This window comes from Electrophorus electricus, chromosome 10 (genome assembly GCF_013358815.1).
Source record: "Electrophorus electricus isolate fEleEle1 chromosome 10, fEleEle1.pri, whole genome shotgun sequence".
Taxonomy (NCBI): Eukaryota; Metazoa; Chordata; class Actinopteri; order Gymnotiformes; family Gymnotidae; genus Electrophorus; species Electrophorus electricus.
Genome location: NC_049544.1, coordinates 19,723,345 through 19,748,921, shown reverse-complemented (window position 1 = coordinate 19,748,921; position 25,577 = coordinate 19,723,345). Strand labels below are relative to the sequence as shown.

Here is a 25,577-nt window from a genome sequence, read left to right as displayed (position 1 = left end):
TGGTTATTGCTGAAAAGTAGCAAGAAAATTGTCCTGGACATCATTCAGGTCTTTGAGTAAACTGTACTTCGGCTATATATCGAAGGGGAATCCATAGTGATTAGTGTTTTCGAGACATCTTTGTAGATGGAGATATTTTTGAAAACCCTGATGGTGTGGATTAATATTTATTTGAAAACAGAAAAAAAAAAAGTGTGTTGACAGGACTTGAGTTACACTACTATAGCATGTGTTTGCATGTATGGATTTTTATTTACTGATTTTTTAGCATGTGTGAATACATGCCATGTAATTTGTATTGTTTTGAGGCATTCTTTGTCTATGGAGTATGCATTTACACCAGGGTATATTCCACCCCAGCCCCACTGCCTTGTTTTCAGGCATCAGAAAAGGAAGAGAGTGAAATTAAACTGAAACAGGACCAATAATGAAGGACAAACTGAGTCAATGTCAAGGAAGATAAAATTAATCTTAAAACCAATAGCAGTTATAAACCTCAGGCGACTAGACTTTAATATGGTGCTTGTGTCTGCATGTGTTTACTCATGCATGCATGTATGCGTATTTATGCGTGTTTTTCATCTATATAGCATGTCAGCCCTGTACCTGTGCTTGTGTTTTTTAGGTGCACGTGTGTATTTTCTTTTCAGTGTGTCATATAATGTTCACCTTGCAATTTTTTGAATGTCCATCTAAGCAAGTGTGGGTGTGGGTGTGGGTGGGTATGTTTGATAACGAGTGTACTGTACAGTTGAGTCAGTCAACTTGTCCATTTTAAGGACTGTCATGTATATTTCAGATCTCTTTGCCTTCTCAAGCAGCCATGATATAATGAGCGAGGGATGAGAGAGATGGAGTAAAATAGAAAGACAAGAAGACAAATTGGGAAGACAAAGAGAAGGAGAGAGAACAGAGGCAGTAAGCAAGAGAACAGTTTTTGCGAGGCATTGATGTAAAGCAGCAAGATATCAATGACTGAATTCTCTTTGGAGCCGTGTGTGTGTGTGTGTGTGTGTGTGTGTGTGTGTTTGTGTGTGTGTGTGTGTCTGAGTGTGTGTGTGTGAGAGAGAGAGAGAGAGAGAGAGAGAGAGAGAACTGCTTTTTCTCCCCTTCTGTGTGTTCTCCTCACAGTGTGCCGTTGTGTGGTAAACAATATAGCGGAATTCCCCCCACCTGTACCTCTCACTCTTTCAGGGTAACAGAAACAGGGGAAGGGTAGGGAATGAGAAGAGAAAATGGAGCGGGGAAAGAAAGAATTGAATGTGGGTGGAAAGAAGCTGTTGTATCTGCACTTCACTTGAAAGCTTGGTCTCAAAGCGGCAAACTTGACTCACTGCTTGACCACACAGTCATAAGCCAACTTTATATTTTACTAAATGTGTACAGAAGAGACATAAAACTATGCTGTGAAATGATTTATATCAATGGCATTGCCATGCTTATGAAAACCCAATGAAGGCTTTATGACCATATAATCAAGGGAAGTGTGACATCTAATAAGCTACTATGGGGCTGTGGGAGGTTGTCCAGGATGTCACTGAGGTCTGCCCGTGAGGTTCCATCAACATTTAACATACTCAATGATTCTGACTTTGGAGTGTTCTAGTTTTAGAATTTAGGTAAGACATTAAATCACTGCAGAACAAACTGCTGACTCACTCTTGGGGTTGTTCCCTCAAAATGGATAGTGGTGACCTTGACAACCTCTGGCAGCACAGGGCCTGTGGGAGAGGCCGGAGGTGTGGTTTGCACCCAAATGACGCTAGACCGCCGTGCTTCTCTGCCCCTGGTTTACCGAAACACAACAGGTGACAGTATTCCGCACTGTATACCACCCCCCTGTGGAGCAAACCTCAATTACAAGTTTTCAGCAGGTGTTTCCTTCAACCAGTGGAGTGTATGCACTCTTAAGGAGTTTTTGGCTATGAAGGATTGTGTTGTGATCTTATTTTTTGTGGTGGATATTTTGAAAAAGAAATGTATGACATATTTCATAATTCGCATTTTCTTGTTTTGTCCTGTCTTGTCCTTTGTGTGTGCGTGTGTGTGCCTGCGTGTTTATGCGTGTTTGTGTGTGTGTGTCTTTGTCTCTCCTTTATGTGTCTCCCTGTGCTTATATATTTGTTTCTCTTTTCATTTTGTTTGTTTCTCTCCTTCCATATCTCACTATACAAATGGTTAAACATCATGTTTTTGATTGCCCACTGCACAATCACAACCTGATATATCGTTCCTCGCATCCTGATTGCCTTGTCCAAAACCTTATCTTTTATCTAACCTCTAAATGACATCCATATCAACATCCCCATTATTTTTGGTGTGAAACATTTAAATCTCCCCATTAACATTAATTAAATGATTAATCCCACCTAAACCTGGACGTCTCCCCCTACATGCACACACACAAACACACAAAATACCACGATTAAACTGACCCTGACTGACCAAAAAATAAATCAATTAAATAAAATATGTACCACAGCCACGGGCTATGAGAAATCCCGCAGTCTGAACAACATATCGGGGATGGCGGGGTCTTCTCTGCGTTTAACCCCCATCACCAGCACACCCTATGACCCCTACGAGGCCCCAGGAACCCTGCGTCGCTGCCGCTCCCCTATCCCCTCCATTTTGTAGCACAGTGCGCTAAGACAATAGAAAATCACTAGAACTCAGGACAGGAGGAGAGGAGGATGGCATGGGGGCTGTGCATGTGAGCAAACGTGCTGTAGGTGTGTGTGTATGTGTTGGTGTAAGCATAGTCTGAAGATAGAGGCCCAGTCTCACAGTCCAACTCATAGCAATAACCCCCAAAAGATCTTGAGTGTGTAATGTTCCACCTCCTCACCTTTCCTTTTCATGGATTCAGGTGCATACCTGACCCAGCTAACAAAATTATGTTGTCAGAACGTTCCCCTAACATTCCATTTTGGTTGTGGGAATGTTGCATTGCAATTTCTTCTGAATGAGAAAATGTCCAGTTATCTTAGAATTCCCAGAACATTTTTCTTAAATTAGATAAATGTTCTCAGAATTTGCACCTATTTGCACCTAGAATATTATATTCTAGGAATATTGTCTTAGAACGTTCTAAGAGCATTTATGGATAGATTTTTATATGCTTTTCTTAATGTCATTAGGACTTTATTGGTAAATTAGTAAAAACCTTTCCCTGAACATTACCTCAACCTCATTCACACCAACAATTTATCATCAATATCAATTATCAATAGTAATAATGCAATTTCAATTGCTATAACACTCAATTGCTATAACAAAATTAAGGCAAAAAGAATAGACTTAAGGTAAAAATTGTATTATAATAAAAAGAATTGTTGTTTTTGTTATTGATAAACAATCATCAATTAATTAAATCAATTGGGAAAAATTATTTGTTAATCAGAAGGTAGAAAAAATATCTCAAATTCGTGTACTGGTGGGCAAAGGGGGTCTCTATATTCTCCACATGCAAATAAATAAAAAAAATAAAATATAAATAAATAAATAAATAGTCTAATGATACTGCATTGCCTTGGCCTGCACGTGGTGTGGTCTAAAGTAACCAGCAGCCCCATTTAAACAGACTTGGGAATAGGATACATACAGAAATGTATTTATATTTAGAATTACATGGAAATCATTGTTTACATTTTAACCACTGTAGCTGTAACAACAAACATCTGCCTGATGATGCATTTCAACATAAAAATAAGGCTAAAACATAGTCCTAAAGGACAGGCTCACAACCTTGGTTCATAAGCTACCCATTCTCCAAATTGTTGTGTTTTCTATGCTATAACACACCCATTTTATCCATAAGGAGGTCTGGGTTCTTTTAATGATTATTTAGACCAGATATGTTTTGAACAGGGAAAACAACAAAACATTCAGAGCAGCAGATACTCAGGCTTGAGATCCACTGCCATAGTTTGAGTGACTCTGTAGTGTGTAGTATGTTTAAGAACATAAATCTAATGAGGAGCTAAGGTGAAACTTAACCCTTGAACCCCTATGCAGAGCATATTTTAAGGTATTCCAGAAGGTGTTATAGTTTTTCCATGTTGACATGCTGCTGTGCTAATGTCCTGAAACTCAATCATACAAAAAGGGTGCAAGCACAATAGTTTTCAACACACCAAATTGCTTTACATGGGCTTCCACAGCATTGTCTCAATGCAAAGAAGAAAAATTTTTAAAAATAAAAATAAAAAGATTACCAGAAAGATTAAACATCCCTACATTGCAAACTAAATATTTTATACCATACATTAGAGAGGATACAAAGAACCCTCATTAACATATAAGATTTATGTTATTTAAAATAAGATTCTGAAAAAGATTTAGGCTATATAAGCTTTAATATTGTAGAAGAACTGTTTGATTTGGCAATTACATTTCTGACTTCTTGTCTAGTTATAGGTTGATGACTGCTATGGGACCTATAGAGATTATTATTATTAATGGTAATATGGCTACCAAAATCTTTTCTTGTATAAATTATTCATGTAGCTATGCGTACCCTGAAATTTTTCTAAAATTTTTTAAATCATTTTTAATTACAATTTCTTTTCATGTTCTAGCAAATTTCCTTTGTGCTACCATATTTGCCCGTTAGCACTAGTGCTCTGGCCTACTAGCTATTATCTAGTAGAGTCAAAACAGAGGGCATGAAAAATGTATGAGCTTGTACAATATTAAAACTTTATTTAAATATTTAGTTCAAGGCTGATTTATAACAATAGAATTTACATTAATATTAATAACTTGTTGAAAGTTCACCTTTTTATTAGAGCATACAACGTGAAAACCTGTGGATAAAAGATTTCCTTCGGCTATTTTAACTTTTTTTCTAAGGAGTTTTTCTTTCGTCTTTTTTCTAAGGAGTTTAACACAAAAAAATTATAAGCATAATTATTAAGCATAACTGGCAGTATTTTAATGTTAACATAGCTTCACCATTTTTTCAATACATTATTTTTTCTTAAGTCTCAGGCATGCAGTTAGCTAGCTATCTCTGCATTTCTGAAAAGGCCAATATTTTACCAACACAAAAATGATGTCTCCCTGTCTAACATCTTGCAAGATAGCTAGCTAGCTAGGATAACTAACCTAACTAACCTACAAATATTTAACAAAATGGCAACGTGCTAGCTATCAATCTAACTATCTAACTATATCCAGATATCTAGCTAGCTAACTTTAGGCAACTTTATTTACTGTGTTCACTGATCATTCTAATGTGATATGTATATACTATATATAAGTGCCCATTATATCATTATGCAAACAGATTTTCATAAGAGAAAAATATTAAAGCAAAAGTTAGTGTAATACTCAAATATATGCATTAAATACTAAGATGTTTTTGATTGGTTTGGTTTTAAGGCAAGGTGAATAGGGTAAAAAATTTAACTAATAGAGTTCACCATGAAACCTCCCCAGTTGATTATTTACATTGAGATGGTTACTTTTTGTATTACAGGTTTTATGTTTAAATATGCAATTGATGATTCATCTAATGAAATATGCAATAATTTGCATACATTTCAAGTACAAATGTGAAATGTGGCTAAAGTCGGGTTCAAAACTCTTGTTTCATTTGTTGACGTCTTAGAATCAAAATTTTATACAGAGGTAATTGTGGATATCTATTTTTATCACGCCAGAATAATAAAATGGTGGCATCAACCATAAAAAATGTCATCATATTTTTAGGCATAAAATCTTACATAATTCAGGCTATGAATGATATATAAAAACTCCCCTCAGTAAAAATGTTCTGAATATACAGATGGATAAAAATGGAAAATTTGGTAAGAGTGTGAAAATAAAACTCAATTTGAGTAAACGGCCTTTAAATATATATATTTAAAAATGGCATACATTTGTATTGGAAACCACTATTTACAATTACAATAACTAATTATATCATTAGCAACAATGATATACATCTCTAATAACAAAAAATAGAACAGCAATATAGAATAATCTAGTAACTTGTAATAAATAAAAAAATAACATAGCATGTATGGCCTTCAACTGAAAAGAAACACGTGCACACACACACTGCCACCAGAAGAACTGCCACCCTAAATTGTTGTATATCTGTCCTGTACAACACAGCCTAGTTACCCATTCCTGCTTACATCCTAGTTGTCCATCCCTGCTCCATATATCAGTCCCTCTTCCATTTCCTGCTGATTTCTTTTTTAGTTTTATAGCTTGCTCAGACTCTTGTGCCCGTTTCACCCTGGCGATTGTGACATCCTCAGCGTTTGAAGTTCTGAGAACATCAGCTTCCTTCGTTGCGTTGACAGTAATAACTGTGCTCTGAAGCCACAGCCTCTGTATAATATTTAGCATGACAGAGACACCTTCATTAAAAGTGGAGATGGCCATACTTGCTTCCCCCTCAACCCCGTTTTTTTCCCACAAAGACCACGGCCATATAACGGAGGTGAGGCACTCCTTTGCAATTTGAGTGATTCTTTGGTGCATTCGCTGCAACAGGCTGTCGCTCAACATGCAGTTGTACACTGCTACAGACTGTAGTAGCGGTAGTGCATGTCATGTTAGAATGCTAACTTTTCATGAATTTAGGGAAATTACATGAAAGGAGTCATATTTTGTAGGCAAAATAGCCCAAAATCTCAAAGTTGACCAGTGCATGATAAAACCATGTTTTTGCCTACCATGTCTTGCCTTAAATAAGACAACTGTCTTATTTGTCTAGTACCCTGGCAAGAATACAATATCCACAACCATATTCTACATAATCATGTAAGTGATACTCATCTAAACATACACATCATGCCATCTTTGGTGCTGTTAATAGGACCTCTTAAAAGTCACTGTCATTTTTATGTTTATCCGTTTTTTGCAATGCACTTTGTATATATGTTTTATTGTAATTCGTTATTGCATTTTTTATTTATTCTGTCCAAATCTTGTTCCCCCCCACCCCCCCCCCGTGTTTCCCCATATTGCTTGTACAATCTGAACATCATATCTCATTATTCCCTCAAATAAAGCATAAAGCCAAACCATTCTTGGATAATAACATCAAAAAAAAAAAAAAAGATTTTGGGGGAAAAAAATTCACTCTCATGTTCCCATGAACTCTTTGTCCAATTCCATTGTCTTGAGGGCGAAATTGAAAAAGCAAGGAATTGTTTTAGCTTGCAAAAATCGATGTCGCCCATCTACACATATATGCAAAACATGTGCAATATTCCACTCAAACTCATAATGCTGGAAACCTAGTTCATGCGCACGTGTTATATGTGAATATGTGTGCTAAAATATTTTTTAATCTTAAAAAAAGATCAGTGTATTAAGTAAATATGCTGATTTAAAGACTAGGGCAACTCTAGTGCATTTCTAGTTTGTTGGTCTTGTCCTTGTTGATGTCCCGTTGTGTTTTGTGATATTTTGAATGTGTTTCAAAGAAGATTGTTTTTATTTTTAAAAACATTACTTTTTACCTCACTTTGTTTCATTTGTATATGATATATACACAAGTGTTACAAATCTGTGTTTCTTTTCATTAGATTAAAAATGTAGAAAAATATCCGGGTCTGTCTGACCAAGTGCTTCCAGAATCATAGAGAAAAGAAAAGAAACTAAGAAACAAAGCCATTTCTGAGAAAATGCTTCCTTATGATAGCAAAAATAACAATAATATATTGCAATAATTGCAAAGTTGTAGTTTATGGGTAACTAACTGTACATTTATTATTAATTGCTTAATTAAGCCAGTTAGACATTAACATGCCATTTTGTTTTAAATATGGCGCCTGTCACTGCAAATCTGGGCCAAGTGTGCTCAGAAATGATGCATCTATACAACACTGAACTACTTCAGGTTTCAAAGCATAATGTGGGGTTCAGTTACTGTGACTGGGTTTGAGAAATAACTTGATTGTGTTCTGTGGGTGATATTAAGATGCTTTTAGTGCAATAGTGATTTTGGGGAAATGCTCGGACTCCCCTAAATCAGGAGTCTCACAATAGCAGGGCCTGAAAGAGCTCCTTTTAATGCTGTGAATTCAGACACATTTTCTTTTACTAGTAAAGTATTAGAGTCCAATAGTTATTGATTTTATAATGATTAGTCAGACAGATTTATTCTCCTGATCGATTATATTCTTCTCCATTTGTGAGTATTCAGTCAATGTCCACATATATATTGTCCTGTTCTTATAGTATGCAGTTGTTAAAAACATTTTTGTTTTTAAAATTGTAGAGGATTTAAAATCTCAATTCTTCGTGTCGAGTGTATTCCATAATGTAACCAATTTAACACAGACAGGAACTTTGGAACAAATCAAAACATATTTGTGTTGAAAATGTGAGCTCCCTCTATGAGGCTACTTTAAGCTGCTGTGTTATACTAGAAACCCATAAACCGCTAGCTAGATTTAACTAGCTTTACCTGCCAACTTGATATGTACATATCTGTATCTATACAATATATGTGAACACCCATTAAAATGATCTATAATGCATTTTTCTCAATGTATTCTGGTTATTCTTAGTGTTGCAATCATTAGCATATTCTTGTGTTTATTGCTGCTGAATCAATATGGCCTTTCTGTGTGTGTGTGTGTGTGTGTGTTTGTGTGTGTGTGTGTGTGTGTGTGTGTATGGGGTCAAATCAAGGTCAAATCAGTTCTACACCTAATGTGTGAATGCACTCTACATACAAAAAATCAAGGGTTTTTAAATTCTTAATCTGTAAAAAAAAAAACTATGCGTTTGTAATTGTGATGGGCTACTTCAGGTGCAACACATTGTCTCTTTTTTTTCAGTTGAATGTTTAAAAGATTCCACAAAAAGGTTTTTGTTTTCTTTTGTTTTTCCAAGAATTTCTAACAACATGAACACTAAATGGAAGCATATATCACAGAAATTAAACAAATGTTCCAGAAATTAAACTTTTTGTAAGACTTAAGGTTTCTGCCACCTTCTTGAGCACTCTGTGTCTAATATCCTCTTCACCTTTTTCATGCTTCCAAATCGTAAAATGATACATGAATGATTCAAACTACAGTTAATAGTGAATTATCTGTTAACAGAACTTTCGCATGCTTAACTTTAACCATCATCGACAGGTAAAACCTCCCTAGCTTTCTATTGTTGTCAGTTTTAACTAATAAGTTTCCTTTATTAGTGATTCTGCATTGTTTAACCAAAATGTATTGAATGTATCTGGGGTGGACTATTCCATTCTTGCAGCTTAAAATCTTATGACCTTTTAAACTTTGACTAATATGATAAATATTTTTAAAATTGTGGTTTCACATTTGCAATTTTTCATGCCACACAGGTCGTATCATTAGTACAGAATTAAAGTAGGTTAAAAAAAAGTTCACATACACAGTTCACAGCTTGCCTCAGGACTGGAGTTTTGCACCCTTTAAAGATACATTACACACCAATGTTATGTGCATGTGTGTTGGTTATATTGTAGGCTCAATATATGTTTTTAATATTTTTTTTATTTCAGATCATTTTTCATTTAAAATCTATTTCACCACCAATATATATGTACATTATGACTTTTTTCACATGGTTAATTTAAACAACACATCTGATGTTAACATTGTTGAAATTTTAATTAATTGAATTAAAAGTTTGCTTTTTCTAACCAAGTCTTTGCTTTTGTCCACAGTGTTAAGTTTCTAGCATTCACCGAAGACGCAGTTAGGCATTGTTTTCTCAATTCACGGATGGAGCGTCATCATGTAGATGATGCATGAGGAATGTTGCCATGGCAAGAGGAAGTGACCGGAAAAAGAAGGAAATCTAAATGCCCTTGCCTGGATCTTCACCAAAGCAACCTCTTGGAAATTCCGGACCCACTCCTCTTTCAGCTCAAAGTCCACGCAGCAGCAAACTGAGCAATTCACTCACATCCTGCGAGAAAAATGACTCTTAATGAAGTAAGAAAAAAAAAACAACAATGGAAGACAAAAACATTCCAAAATGCATTGTATGAGCTGTACAAGACAAAAAAGAAAAAAGAAAAGATGAAGAAATTAAACACCAGGTGTACCAACTGCTGCGCTAATGGAGCAACCTAGAGTTCTGGGTCTGAAGTAGTGTCTGAGAATGATGGACCAAGCTAGAGTTTCCATGTAGCCTCTCTGCTAACAATTTGTAGCATTTGTTGGTCTGGATAAAACCTCTCCAACAAACTTTTTAGAGACTTTGTTTTTCACTGACAGTTTGCACAGACTGACTAATAATGACTTAGTCATCAGCAATCCTTTCTCAACCCCCATCTCTTAACATTTCAGCATGCTGTTTCTGTGTGATAGTAGTGACCCAGGAACATTGGCTCTTATCGGTTTATAAGATTTCCATATGGAATGATCATAGCCACAGTACATGTATTTTCCTTCTCTCTCTTCTCAGAGATTCATGACCCACATTCATAAGAGATATGGGTTGCTTTTTTGACAGTCTTCCATGATTTTCCATCAGTTCAGGACAGGCAACTTATAATCATATATCCCGCCATACCAAAGTCCCCCACTAAGACCAAATACTTATCTGAGGATATGTTTCTCAGTTAACCTCTATACCCCTCTATATAAGTTAACCTCTATACCCCTCTATATAAGTTAACCTCTATACACCTCTATATGAGTTAACTTCTGTACCCCTCTATATGAGTTAACCTCTATACCCCTCTATATAAGTTAACCTCTATACCCCTCTATATGAGTTAACCTCTATACCCCTCTATGTGAGTTAACCTCTATACCCCTCTATGAGTTAACCTCTATTACCCTCTATATAAGTTAACCTCTATTACCCTCTATATAAGTTAACTTCTATACCCCTCTATGTGAGTTAACCTCTATACCCCTCTATGAGTTAACCTCTATTACCCTCTATATAAGTTAACCTCTATTACCCTCTCTATAAGTTAACTTCTATACCCCTCTATATGAGTTAACCTCTATACCCCTCTATACAAGTTAACCTCTTTACCCCTCTATGGGTTAACCTCTATACCCCTCTATATAAGTGAACCTCTATTACCCTCTACATAAGATTTCCTTCTCCCTTTACATGCATGCAGGTCATCCAGTTTGTCAGGTGTAGCAGGACTCTTGATGCCCTAATACCCCTTCTGAACTTAGGAGCAATGGGATGATCTTCATCATGGTATACTTGTTTGTATTTCCCTTCCTGAGTCTCACCTGTTTGGAGATGATACTTTGCAATATTGTTTCTGTAAAGCTAAAGCTGCCATTATTGAATACACATACGACTGATCCACTGCCACACCATCCAGACTGACCCAACACTTGTTCGGACCAACAACGTGTGCATGCTAACATTTGACCTTTTAGTAAAGACAGTTTAGGGGTTTGAAAATCTCTAGAGCTCCCTTCCTGAAAGGTTGTGGATGCTTTCCCCCCCTCTCTCTCTCTCCTCTCTCTCATTCTCTCCTTTCTATCCCTCTCTCTTTCTCTCCTCACTTTCTCTTTTTCTCCCACTCTATATCACTTTTGCTCTTCTGTTTCCTCAAATTACATCAACTACAACTTGTTCCACTTAACTGACTATAAAGAGAGGGGTAGTTTCTGACAAAAATAGAAAGGAAATATCAAGAAGAGCAAATGTATAAAAGAGAATATATATATGTGTGTGTGTGTGTGTGTGTGTGTGTGTCTCTGTGTCTGTGTGTGTGTGTGTATGTGTGTGTTTTGATAAGTGGGGTGGGGAAAAAATAACTGAAGAGGATGCAGCTCTGCAGAGGAGAGTTCCAATGCACTAATGAAACTGCATCTGGAAATGCAAACTGCCACCTTGACTTATTCAGAGGAAAGTAGCAGGGGAATAAAAAAATCTAACAAAAAAAAAGGAAAACTGAAGAGCTGTTCATTACAGACTGGACAATGGAAACAGGTCAAAAGAAAAAAAAACAGGAGGACAAAACTTTAAAAAAAAGAAAGGAAAAAATTCAGAAAATGCATTTTTGTAACTTTGTTTACCAGCATGACTACTTTGCATGACTGTATTTTCTGCAAGCCCTTAGTTGAAGAGAGGAGGGCTGGAAATACAATAAAATAATAATTATAAAAATTAATTAATTAAAAAAGATAATATGCAATGAATATAAAAAAGAGTATATTAAAAGAGCTATATTTTGTTTTGAAATAGTAAAAAAAATGTGAATAAATATTGAAGTATATGTATGACTGCAAGATACACGTTAAACGATGTTTTATTAGTTTAAGTGGGTAAAAAAGGAACTTAAAATCCCACCAGAAGCTCCTTTGCTACGTACTGCCCCGCATATTATAACTTCATGTTATATGTAACATTCACTTGTCCATGGATGCCCATGCGCACGCATGAGAGTGGGACGTGTTGTCTGGCGGTGTGAGGATGCGGAGACGCCCTCTCTGCCTTCGTCTGCAGATTTTGCACCTTTTTTTTTTTTCCAGCTCTAGCTTCTTCGGTAGCCATGGCGACAGTAGTGGTGCTGATTCTAGAACCTTCTGTAAGCCGGCCTTTTTCCCCCCAGCACGCTTTTAAGGCAAAAAAAAAGAGAGAAAAGCATCTCATTATCTCAGTTTGAGTCGAGTACTTCTCATTGGCAATAATAATGACAATAGTAATATAAATATCTACTGAGTGGAGATTGTAGCTGAGTAGAAAAACAGCGTGTGACGGATGCAGTACGGTATATGTTCTTTGTACAAGTAACAGTTTGTCTACTCTCAGGTGAAAAATTGGAAAGTTAAGAGTCTGATAGTGCCCCACATGCCTGTTTATATTTCTGCCCACCTGTTTGTCATTTTGTCTGTCCATCAATGTCTCTCTCTGTTTCTCATGTTTTCTCCCTCTTTCAGGGCAGTTTTTTTTTAATTTGAGTCAGACTAACTTGCCTTGAGTTTATCTTGGCTTAAGTTTCGCAATGATTGAAGTAGCAATACTTAAATTGACTTATTGGAGATAGAAAAAATATTCCGCACCCCCTTCTAATGTGTACTTTTATCATAATGGTAGCGTTCTTCCAGTCTCAGAGTCTTTAGAAGTCTTCCCTCAGACCGGAGCACACTGTTCTGCCCCTGGGCCAATGTCCCATTGTGGCGAACCGCTAAGGCTGGTCCATGGAGCTCTGTCACTGTGTTGCTTCCTTCTTATGGAGCTGATCAGCGTCGTTCGCCCCTGAGTGGACAGTGCTTTGCCTGCAGCATATTCTGAAATTATAGTGGTTTAGAGTGAGTGAACATGTGGCTCTCCAGAGAGCTGGAATCAGGCCCAGATCCAGTCTGGGAGACAGAGAAGACCAACTGCATTTTATTACATGTGTGTCAGTCAAGACTTGCCCTGAAAATCAGAATTTGGAAATGCAGCTAAATCAGCTCTTATTTTTGCTCATACCTTACTGTGCTTTGATCTTTCATGGTAGCAGCCAGGCCTTTTTGAATCCCAACATCATGTAGCAACAGTGTAAATTATTTATTTATTTATTTTGTGTGTGTGTGTGTGTGTGTGTGTGTGTGTGTGTGTGTGTGTGTGTGTGTGTGTGTGTGTATACACACATCTGCATATATGCTTTATCATGGTATTCAACAGGTTATTGAAGGTGGACCACTGAACATTCATGCTTGTCTGTGAACATTCAGCCTGATGTGGGCACACCACAGCATGCTGCAGATGAATGAAACACAACAACACACAGAGAAATACAGGCAGACATGGAGAGACAGAATGAGAGCTGAGCAGAAAGAGATATAAAGGAGAATGTGCAAGACAGACAGATTAAGGGACCATATGTGTGTTTTTGTGTTTCAGAATGTGTCAGGTTTTTAGATGCTGCTATGAAAGACAATTATTACACACACACACACACACACACACACACATATATTTTTATATATATATATATATATATATATATATATATATATATATATATATATATATATATATATATATATATATAAAGACAGGAGGTGAGGCACAGAGAAATCAGTGCATTTAATAGACCTTATGACCTACAGACCTTTTTTTATTGAGTACATACATTAACAAGCCAGAAGGGGGAAAAAAACCTTTAACACAAATTTTTTTGTGTTAACACAAATATTTGTTTTACTTAATATGTGTTGTTTATATCTTTGGAAATACTTATTTCGTAACTTATTGAATGATTCATATTTTATAAAGAGCATTTATTGTACATATATAGTTTTGTTTCATTCTGGAAGAAAAGAAATGTTTTTATTTTTTATTTTCATGAGTGACATCAGTCTTATTTTAGAATGTGTAAAACCACTTTGGTCCAGGGGTCACAAAGTGAAGCGTTATGAATATTGTAGAGCATACTTCCAGGAAGAAGTGAGAATACACGCACACATACACATCCAGACACAGAAGCATAGGTATGATTTTTATTTGGGGAAACAAAAACAATAATTTATTTCTGTCTGAATTTTGTGATGAGATGAACTTGTTTCTGATGTACTCATGGTCATAACACTTGCGTAAACTGCCCTGTTAACATTATTCCTTTGGGAATTATCAGTCTGCCTGTATCCTTCCATTGTGTTTTTCTGTGCCTGCTGTTAGAACAAATGAACTGGCCACCAGTTCCTGTGTGAAGCATTTGATTTGCTGTACTTGAATTAAGGATATGCAATCTTCACCACTCTGACCACTGCCAGCCCTCCCGATCAATCAACATGATCAGTAATTAATATGATTAAAGTGATTAATAACCACGTTGTGCTTTCGTTAACGTCTTCCCCTGGTGTGTGCGTGTGTGTGTGTGGGTGGGTCTCACCCTATAAGCATGTATGTATTCAAGCAAAGTTTCCTAAACATCTCCCCAGGCCCTTTACCTAGTCCACATTTCCAGAATGCTTGGGACAAGTTTTACTGGTCTGATTGGATTAAAAAAAAAAATATGGACTGTATGGAGAAGCTTCATATCAAAGTAGGGGTGAACAAAAAGATGGCACACATGCAATCGCAATACAGATTGTTTTTTTCTTTTTGTTAGACAGATTTAATGTATAACTACCCAGATAGTGGTATTTACAAGGTGACATGTACACAGCACATCCCTGCACACTATTTAATGCAACCATGCATTGGTAAGACACGGTGAACCACAGACAGGGAGGGTCCTGCACATAGTGCGAGGTTTGGACGAGAACAGATGCCAAGTTACTTTCCAAATAACAGAACAGCTCGTAAATGTAATTCATGCAGAACTTGTACCTTCACATCAAATGTTGTGATTTCTTTCAGGCTGTCAGGCTTAAAACAGTAAGAATGAAAGCGATGCCCGGTTTGCAGGTTAAATTCATATCAAACACAAAACTGAGCATTTTGAAGCAGATATTTCAAGAACGGGTTTAACTAAGTCCACTGGATTGTGTAAAAAAAAAAAAAATCAATAAAATATTAAATTGATGTCATATTTCTAAAAAATGTGTGGTTTCATTCTTGACATTTACTTGCTTTGAAATTAGATGCAGTGGAATGCATGTGTATGCTTTGGTTTTTAAAAGCATTGCTCTAAAACTTAATTCGTGTTCTCTGATTGGTTAAGGTGCCAACATTTGTACCTTGCTTGCCTCATCCCCAAAGGCTTTTCATCCCCCTCCACAGGTCAATCATGATACAGCAACCAACATCATAAAGGGGGTTTCAATGTCCAGAACATGCAAGTTGTGTGAAATCATCATCATCATCATCATGAAGTGCAAAGAACTTAATTTTTCCCTATAACTTAAGCTGAATAATGAGTTGTATGTCCTTCGGATTTTTATTCATGCCGATTTCTGCATAATATAGTTTTTCAACAGACAAATTTAGTAGTGAACACCATATACCTCAGACAACATAAAAATTTGTTTGACTGTTTATTTTTTGTTAACAAACATGAAGAAAAAGGAACCATGGAAACAGTCAAACAAAAGGGACATAGAAAGTACAGCACTAGTGTAGTGTTCTGTGCATGAAAAAGCTCCCAACAAGCTCACCTGGAAAAAACTCAAAACCTCTGATTTTTACATTAAGCCACGATGGTTACCACACTAACACTTCTCCCCAATGACCACAAGCCCCTAATAATAAACCACATCCATGTGCAGTGGACTTTGCATATCAACTGCCATCCTCAGAAGGGTTAGCGGTTTTTTGGTAAGGTGCAGATGCCAGCGAGGGGACAACAGAGCACAACAGACAGCGAAATGAGGACAGAAAGCCCTCGACGTTCCCCATTTCCAATGAATCCACTAGCAGTCCAACCCTCGCATGGCAGCGATGGAAGATGAGAGCCGCCGGGGGAGGGGCTTGGCAGCCTGTCGATAGTCCTCAGGTTTGGCGCGGAGGAGCACAGCAATGTTCTGGAGGGTTCTGGTTGTTTGCAGCCCCAACGCATCCATCACGTTACTCAGGTAGTCTGTTAACAACCACATGCAAAAAGCACTTTTACACACCATTTGGCCACAGATAAATATTTTACATATTTTTAATCTTTTACACATATCTTTTATTTTTATCTTTTTAAAATGTTGTTTTTAAAATCATCACTTTTTAGTTTTTCATTAAATATGCACCAAAAGTGATAAATGAAGAATGCTGAGATCAACAGAGGCCTCAGTGTTCTTGATGCACACAATTTTTAACTTCCCTGTCTAAACACTGTTCTCTAAAAGTACTGTACCCTTTGTGGAGTACAAAAGGCCATGAAAAAATGTCAGGGTTGTTTACCAGTGAGATCTTATATTTTTAGCCTACATCTCCGCAGCCTGTATCTTGTTTTCTGCATATTAAATATATATGTGGGTGAAACCTAACCTTCAGTCAAGGTTAAATTGTTCGCAAATAAACAAACTGAATAAAAGCCTTAATTACCGTAATAACAGGCATGCCTAGAAAACCTGATAACATTAGTTCAAGACCCCATTTATAAAAACACATGTTTGACTCACTTCTATGTTATATTTAATTATTTATTATAAGGCTTCTTAACAAATGCCACTATGAATCTCAATGACTAAATTAAACATATCGGTATAATACCGATGTCAGTAGCCAGCTGTTTAGTTGCGTGAGGACTCAGTTCGGGAATCTGCAGAATGACATCACAGTAGGTCTGCATGGTTGCTCTGGCAATAGATCCCAGCCAGTAATCTGCAGTGTTCTCCAACTCTGGAACATCATCACCTAAAGGAAGGCCACATCTTTAGTTTATGAGCCTGTATGAGTATGTTTTTGTGCCTTGCTCTAGAGTGTATTTTAGTTTGACTGTAGTCATGTGCAACTAACAACTATTATAGTCAAATAATCTATTGATTATTGAAGTGAATAATCAACTACTTGGCTGCACAGTTACTCAATGGATCTTATTAAGCCATCAGCTTTTAAACATAACTTGAGATAGTTTTAGGTATGTGCCAACTAACAATAAAGGCCATAAAGATGAAAACTTCATTCAAATATAGATATTTGTAACTTTCCTGCTGTAGTTGTGTACCTTGTTCTGGAGGGTAGGGTAGTTTGCCTGTGCGCAAGGCCAGTTCCAGTGCTGGATCCTCCTGAGTCACAAATGGCTCCAAATGCAGTGGCAGAGACATGATATACTGCCCAATCTACGCATGCATGCATGCGCACACACGCAGACATTTGCAAACAGACACACACATGCATGCAGTTACCACTTCAAGATGTATAATCTATATTTTGTTTATGTGTTGTGTGCTTGCATCTTACATTAGTAATGTACTCCTGTGGTGAAAGACTGAAGGTTGGTAGATCCTCAGTGAGTGTTTCACGCAGACCAGTAGAACAACGTCCCTACAGAGTCAAACATTACCTCTCTCACACGCAACATTACCACTCACACCCAAATACACACACATGCATGCACACGCCTACACAGACATGTGCATACATACCCACCTCTGGCTTGTTGACAAGGCAGAGCTGGTGTTTGATCTGCAGGAACACAGAATCAAAGGCAAGTTGGGTGGCCTGCTGATTCAGACGAGTCAGAGCAGAGCGAGTGTCAGATAGCAGGCTGGAGTGACCAGTGCCTTTCTCCTAGAAGACACACACACATACATACGCACACACATGCAACCTACATTTAAAAGAGTAATACATGCATATATTTGGTACACCTGAATACCCCTGTAAATCTATGTTGGTAAAGTATAGCTAAAAGTTCCTGCATGCATTCACTGTATTAGAAACGAGAGCAACACCTGGCAAACTGCTGCTGTTCCACTCTAAAGAAAACTCATTCTAATGGACAAACCTTGAGGGTGTGCAATGTTTCCAGCAGGTTATTGTAATCTGCTGTGCTGCTCTGCTGTAGATAGTTATACTCCTGCCATGGATTCTTCTGGCTCCGCCTCTCAGCCCCACCCTCCTGCAGACCACTCAGGCTACGTGGATTAAATCCCTCCCACAGAAAACGCCCTGCCTTTCCTAGAATCCTGCCCCACACCATGCAGAAGAGGAAATGGAGGCACAACAATTATAAAAATCACCAAAAAGTATTATTACACGGCATGCACTTTACAGATTTTTCTATTTTTTTGTCTTACTTGTTTGATAGCTGCTGCTCAAAAGCTCCACAATGTCTGAGAAGCTCCCCACAGGTTGCGATAATTCTACAATCAATAAAAAAAAAAAACACTAAAAACTCAAGAGGCAAATAATAATAAAACATTGTTACACAAACTGCAGCCTTTACAGTCAATCCTTTGTGGTTGCCTATAGCACAGTGTTCGTCCCACCTCACAGAATTCTGGAAAGCCGTCCAGTCATCAGTAAAAACCTCAGAGGTGGGCATGTCCTCTAGCTTACACTTCTTCCTGATTGACTGAAGCGTGACAGAGAAATCTGACACATATCTGCATAAGAAAAAAAGGGGGGCGAGAGAGAGAAGACTTTATACAAACCCAAGACAAATCTTAAAATAAACAAAGTAAAAATAAATTAGATGTAAAAATATTCCAGTAGCTGCTTGTCCTGAGTTGACATTATGTTGGCATAACAGAACTGCGCATTAGGCTAAACTGTGGCATAAATTTTGGCCTAAATCAGTCCCTTAATAAAACATTAAAAACCCCAAAATCAGCATGTTGGAAGGCAGGGCAAAATCCCAGCAATAAAGTCGGTCACCTTCAATGACCTCACATGGGCTGAAGCAATCACACAAGTGAAAAAAATAACCTGTTGAATCTTTGCTGTGGTTTATTTTTGTAGTATTGTTTTTCACAAAATGTTTGCACTGCACACGAGATCTTGCATGAAAAATGCTACACCAGGAGTAGTATGTGTGTGCGTGTCCATACTTGCTGAACAGAGCCCGCAGTGCTTTGATGAGGCCACGCATTCCGAGGCCATCTGTGAGCTTCACACACCGATCTACTGCAGCCGCTGCCAGGCCAAACACCTTCTGCACTGAGTGTGTGAGCTCCAACACACAGTCCAACACCTCCCCACGCTCCTACACACACGTGTGCGAGTGTGCATGCAGGCACACACACACAAAGTTGGAACATTTCTTATTTGAGTGATCCATTGATCAGTGATAAATAGGTTTTTGTGAGTAGTTGCACGTGTGTTTTTGCTTACTAACCAGCGGGACAGCACTGAGTTGAATCAGGAGATTTGTCTCCTCAAGGTCTCCATACTGCGTCTGATAACTCTTATACGGTGAATACACAGAGGACACCAGCTCAAACACCTTCAGCAGGTTACACTCACCTAGAAAAAAACAGTTGGGTGCACAAAAACCAGTGAAGATTTTTAAAAGGTTAAGAGCATACTACAAACAGCTGCAATCCCAGCCATACTGACATGTCTATAATGTAAAACTGATCACACTTCCAAAATGCAGAAAAATGGAGATGTGTGAGAGACCACGGAATGCTGAAAAGAAACAGAACCAATGGGTCCTGGTGCTTAGCATAACTCAGCTACATCTGTCATTTTGTCTTCAACACTAAACAGAACACTAGAATGGCAAGAGGCACAAAGCACAGTCTACCGTCCCAAACCTTTTGCGGCAGAATGGACAGAGTTTTGTTGGGCCTGTGACGCCAATCTGATATGCTATTGGTTTTCAGATGCATCAGTAAACATGACTAGGCAACGTGTTTGTGATTAAAAGTCCCCTTCTTCAGAAAAACAGCACACACTGCATACGAGAGATCAGCATGATAATCAGAACCCCATCCACACTCCCTCAGTCACAGACCGAGATGAGGCTGCATGGCTGTCTCGAGGCTGCGGCTCAGGTTTACTGCTGTCTGGTGGAGCTCCAGGAGCATGTCCAGACGGCTTTCCACCGGGCAACCCCCCAGCACTGCTGCAATGCTTTCTGGAATAGATGGAACCATGGCACCAAGGGTTTGGATCAGCAGTACTGTCACCACCTCATAGGGGTTCTTAAACACCTGCACATGCATATAAACAGACAAAGAGACCCAAACACACACGCACATGATCCTTCACTTAAAAATAGTCAAGGCATGTTTTATCGCAAGAAATAATATGCTAAGAAAACTGCTAATTGTGTGTGCATGTATACCTGGCTGCACCACTGCAGCTGTGAGTACCAAGTTGAGAGGAGTGTGTCATAGAACTCAGAGAGCTGCTGTTTCAGCGGCACGTCAGACTGACACACACTCTCCCACACACTCAGCAACTGTACCTGACACACACAAACACAGCCACAATATGAAAAACTGCAGAAAGGCCAGCACTGTAGAAGGATAGGTTTAGTAAATGTGTGTGGGCCTACCTTGTGGCATTTATAGTAGTAAGCAAGTAGCTGAGGCATTCTGTCCATTTCAGTGAAAACTTGCACAAAAAGTTTTGCTTGATCTGAGGAAAAAACCCACACTGATACTCAAAGATGCCCAACCAGCTCATTAAGAGGTTTCAAAGTGGGACATACTGCTATTCTTACCAAGGCCCTAAATATCAACACATCATGCTACCTGAACTTCTGAAAGCATGTGCTAAATTTCACTGACTAACATGACAATTACTGTGTGTGTGCGTGTGTGTGTGTATGTATGCGTGCGCACGCGCACACACGCACGTCACCTGTAGAGAGCGTGTTGAAGGTGGAGACGATCTGTGGGCTTGCAAGAGCCTCTAGTCTGTTCTTTAGAGCTTCCAGTTGCACACACTTCTCACTGTAATCTGGAGTGTCCACTAGCATGGCCAGACTGCCCTGCATGGCTGCCAGTTTACTGCTGATTACAGCCACGTCCTGAACACACAAACAGACAAGGTGTAATATAAATTAGACCAGGCTGGCAAAAGGCACACGCACACATACACAATCACAATCACACACATACATACCTGTGTCTTGAAGGTTTCCTCAATGTCTGCACTTAGTGTGCTCCATTTATCTGCTTCTTGTAAGGCTTCAGCAGCTAACTGCATCCTGGACTTTACTTGGTCGATTTCTACCAGCACCTTCAACACACACACGTTAAAGGCATACTCAGAAATACTGCAAATACAAGACACAGCCCCACTGCAATGATTTCAATCCAATGTCTTCTCTTCCTTGACCAGAACTGATGACTGTACAGCTGATCTGGTAGTATTAATTTTCTCACTAACTGCAATGAGGTTCTGTGGTGAATGCTGGTTTGAATCCCAGCTGGGTCTGATCCTGGAGTGTACTCTGGATCAGACCTTGCTCTGGATCTAGGTCTAGAGCCAGATCAGACCTCATCTGCAGGCTCTCAGCAGGTGTTCCACAAGGCTCAGTCCCTGGACCTCTTCTCTTCTTTCTCTAAGAGGGCTAATAACCTCACATGGTTTCTCCCACCACGGTTCCCACCTCTGTCATCTCGTAAAGCAAAACCCCAGTAAGACAGAGTTATGATATTGCATATTGCACGTTATACCTGCCCCTTAACATGATCTGGTCATGTCCTTTGAGCATTCACTGTTCTTTGCTGTCCAAAAAAGTACAAAACTCATGTGTGGTCTTGGACAACCAGCTATCATTCTCTGCTCATGCAGAATAACTAGTACAAGCAGATTTCTATGGTACATCATGAGGATGCTTAGCTATTTCTTTCTAAAGAGGCTATTCAGCTGGATGTCCAGTCCCTTGTCATTTCAGGACTGGGCTACTGTAAGTCTTGAGATGTACATATACATATGCCATTACGCCCTCGCAGATGACCCAGAATGCAGCAGCATAATTCATTCATTTAATCTTCCCAAGTTCATGCACATCACTCCACTGCTATAATCTCTTTACCAGCTTCCTGTAGTTACCGTATCAGATTTCAAACCCTGACATTATAGTCTACAAAGCCAAAAACAGACCTGTATGATGCTACCTTAAAGCACTGGTGTTACATAGACTGAAGATGCACCTCTTCAAAAAGTACTTGAACAATCCACAGACACTTCAAAGGCATGTAACTTATTATCCATTTAGTTGTTACCTTTAAACATATAGATATATATAAAAACAAACAAACAGAAAAATTACTGCTGTTGGGTCTTGTATCAAGACCCAAGGCTCTAAATTGACAGCATCAACAGACTCCAGCATAGGTGTGTTCACATCAGGATAACTTCCAGAGAACCAGACCACTGCAGGCTATTCTATATACAGAAATTTTCAATCAACATTCCAGTTGTGTCTGTAGGTTGCTACCTGCATGGACTGCACTGTGTCCTGTTCAAATTTCCTGATGTCTTCTTTCACCATAATCATCTGGTCCTTCAGGAAAGAAGCTTCTTGCTTCAGAGCTTCTACATCCCTCAGCACGCGTGGCATGTTCTGCAGCGCCTGGATGCTACTCTCTGAAAACAGCAAGAAAAACCACGAGATATTGTTAAGGATTATTTAAAAAAATAATTGTAGACGCCAGATGCACTGTGGAATGGAATGATTACCTTCTATGGAGTTATTAACCTCCTGAATAAACAGCTGAAGCTTCATGACTAGTGTCGCCGCGTGAGCGTCCGCTTTTCCTGGCGCATCTTTCTGTGCCACTTTGAACGCACCGTTCACCCAATCCTTTACGTCAAAGTCATCCGCCAGAAACTTCGAGAAGTCCATATTTACGTCTTCAAAGGGCAATCTGCTCCATCCCTTTTACCATCTTGAAAAACTGTTACGTTCAGAGAAAAAAATAAAAATTAAAACCACAAGCGCACGAGATAAAACCCCATGCAGTCGTTTTTAGTTTCAACCTGCCATTAGACCTGGTATCGCCGATCTTACTGCAAATGCGCCACTTAGCTAGCTAGCTAACCGCTATATTCTGGTGCATGAAAATCGTACACGTCCAACTAGAGGTTTTAATTATGTAATCTAATAGACTGTGCTATGTTCGACTGGCTACGGCACAGATTTAAACGTCATGATTAACAGTTATGCTTAACCAGATACCATTAATGTGCAACTACCGATGCGTAAAGTAAATTAGCCAGCTAGCTAGCTACAGTACCTGCGGTTCGTGTCAGTTCAGTCAGTTCTGTAATTTTTCCCCATTCCTGGCTTAGATACGAAGAGAAAATAAACAGCCCAAGAGAACGAAATGACCATAACAACCAGATACAGCTCAAGTAAGGCAATCGCCTCCTCCAGCGTTAAAGTGGACGTAAACTTAAGCCTAAACCGAATACTGAAATCTTTACAGCAACTTCCTGGTTGCACCCAAGTTATTGTACCCCCGCGAAAACACAACTATGGCAAAGTTCCAATTGATAGCTATTGATAGTGTTAATCCTGAATTTCACATATCAGGTCAAATAGAAGGTGCGTGATTTCATATTTGGAACATTATAAAATATCTCAATATGTGCTGAAATCCATAAGTAGGTCGGTAAACTGTCATAGCTCTCATCATGAACGACGCAGAGACAAATGACGTGGCTGAGTGTTACATTAAATATTTCACGGGTAGACCTCATCTGATCGTTGTGTCCACTGCAGGTGTAACCAGCCTATTCTGTCCACTGGTGGACACCCGTTGTTGTGTTCCGGCAGTGTTAAAATCACGAGGCAAAAAAGGTCCTTCATCAGCTGTGCAAGCAAAGTGTTTTTGAAACTCTAGGAGGTGAAATCAGTTTATTCTTAATAAACATTCATTCTGAAGGGTTCAAAAGTTCTGAAAGTGTAGACCAATTTTCTCTACGTTTTCTTACTTAATTGCTGCCATAGCAAAAACTGGTAATACAGACACAAATACATAATTACAGGAAATGACAAAATCCTTCATTCTAATATTAATATTCTTTAATGTGTGTGTTTGTGTGTGTGTGTGTGTGTGTGTGTGTGTGTGCGAGAGAGAGAGAGAAAGTTAAACTAAAAAAAAGAAGAACTAAAAAGATTCTTCACCCTGCCTCTTATAGTGGGGCCCCAGAATTTTGCGGTACACCACTGACTACATTAACATTACATACAGTTGTGTTCAAAATAATAGCAGTGTGTTAAAAATGTGAGTAAAGCTCAGACTCCTTATAATAGTTTTTATTTCCATGCATTGGGAACACTGCACATTATATTCTAAATCAAAACATGAAGAAAAATGTATCAAATTTTAAATTACTTTACAGAAAATGAAGAAAAATGAATATTGGGCTGTTAAAAAAAAATAGTGTCTGCATTTTTCTTCACAAACTCAAATATTTACTGTATAAACTGAAAAATCTTTAGGATTTAGCATTGCTGTGAATCACTAAACTAATATTTAGTTGTATAACCACTGTTTCTGAGAACTGCTTTACATCTGTGTTGCATGGTTGACCAACTTCTGGCACCTGTGAACAGGTATTCCAGCCCAGAATTATTTGACAATTTTCCACAATTCTTCTGCATTTCTTGGTTTTGCCTCAGAAACAGCATTTTTGATGTCCCCCCACAAGTTTTCTGTCGAATTAAGGTCCGGGGATTGGGCTGACCACTCCATAATTTTAATTTTGTTGGTCTGGAACCAAGATGCTGCTCGCTTACTGGTTTGTTTGGGGTCGTTGTCTTGTTGAAACACCCATTTCAAGGGCATTTCCTCTTCAGTATAAGGCAACATGACCTCTTCAAGTATTTTGATATATGCAAACTGATCCATGACCCCTGGTATGCGATAAATAGGCCTGACACCATAGTAAGAGAAACATCCCCATATCATGATGCCTGCAATACCATGCTTTACTGTCTTCAGAGTGTACTGTGGCTTGAATTCAGTGTTTGGGGGTTGTCTGACAAACTGTCTGTGGCCCTTCGATCCAAAAAGAACAATCTTACTTTTTCTTCATTTCTCTTTAGGCCAGTCCATGTGTTCTTTGGCAAATTGTAACCTCTTTGCCACATCTTTTTTTTTAACAATGGGACTTTGCGGGGGCTTCTTGCTGATAGATTAGCTTCACACAGGCGTCTTCTAATTGTCACAGTACTCACAGGTAACTTCAAACCATCTTTGATCACCCTGGAGCTGATCATTGGCTGAGTCTTTGCCATTCTGGCTATTCTTCAATCCATTCGAATGGTAATCTTCCATTTTCTTCCACGCTTCTCTGGTTTTGCTTTG

General features: G+C 38.5%; 2 protein-coding genes across 4 annotated transcripts in view; one reads left to right on the top strand and one right to left on the bottom strand.

Annotated features, from left to right (window-relative positions):
• kcnc3b (potassium voltage-gated channel, Shaw-related subfamily, member 3b) overlaps positions 1-9,924 on the top strand; it is a 73,939-nt gene extending 64,015 nt beyond the window's left edge. The window contains exons 5-6 of one of the 3 annotated variants that reach the window (XM_027011709.2): positions 9,078-9,113; positions 9,674-9,924. In XM_027011709.2, coding sequence (XP_026867510.2) covers positions 9,078-9,094 — 17 coding nt within the window. In that variant the 3' untranslated portion in view covers positions 9,095-9,113; positions 9,674-9,924. Of the gene's footprint in view, positions 1-2,482; positions 6,946-9,077; positions 9,114-9,673 lie in introns of those variants that run through there. The other 2 variants (XM_027011710.2, XM_027011711.2) reach the window with 2 other exon arrangements.
• Positions 9,925-15,889: 5,965 nt separating this feature from the next.
• Positions 15,890-23,913, bottom strand: cog7 (component of oligomeric golgi complex 7). Its single transcript, XM_027011708.2, has 18 exons — positions 23,499-23,913; positions 22,942-23,159; positions 22,700-22,848; positions 21,376-21,492; positions 21,112-21,280; positions 20,804-20,886; positions 20,591-20,713; positions 20,258-20,456; positions 19,637-19,764; positions 19,350-19,504; positions 18,789-18,905; positions 18,597-18,662; positions 18,305-18,485; positions 17,947-18,087; positions 17,758-17,841; positions 17,522-17,636; positions 17,068-17,211; positions 15,890-16,444 (listed from the first exon to the last, which is right to left on the bottom strand). The coding sequence occupies exons 2-18, from the start codon at positions 23,105-23,107 to the stop codon at positions 16,278-16,280; spliced, it is 2,304 nt and encodes a 767-aa protein (XP_026867509.2). The 5' UTR covers positions 23,108-23,159; positions 23,499-23,913; the 3' UTR covers positions 15,890-16,277.
• Positions 23,914-25,577: the final 1,664 nt, after the last annotated feature.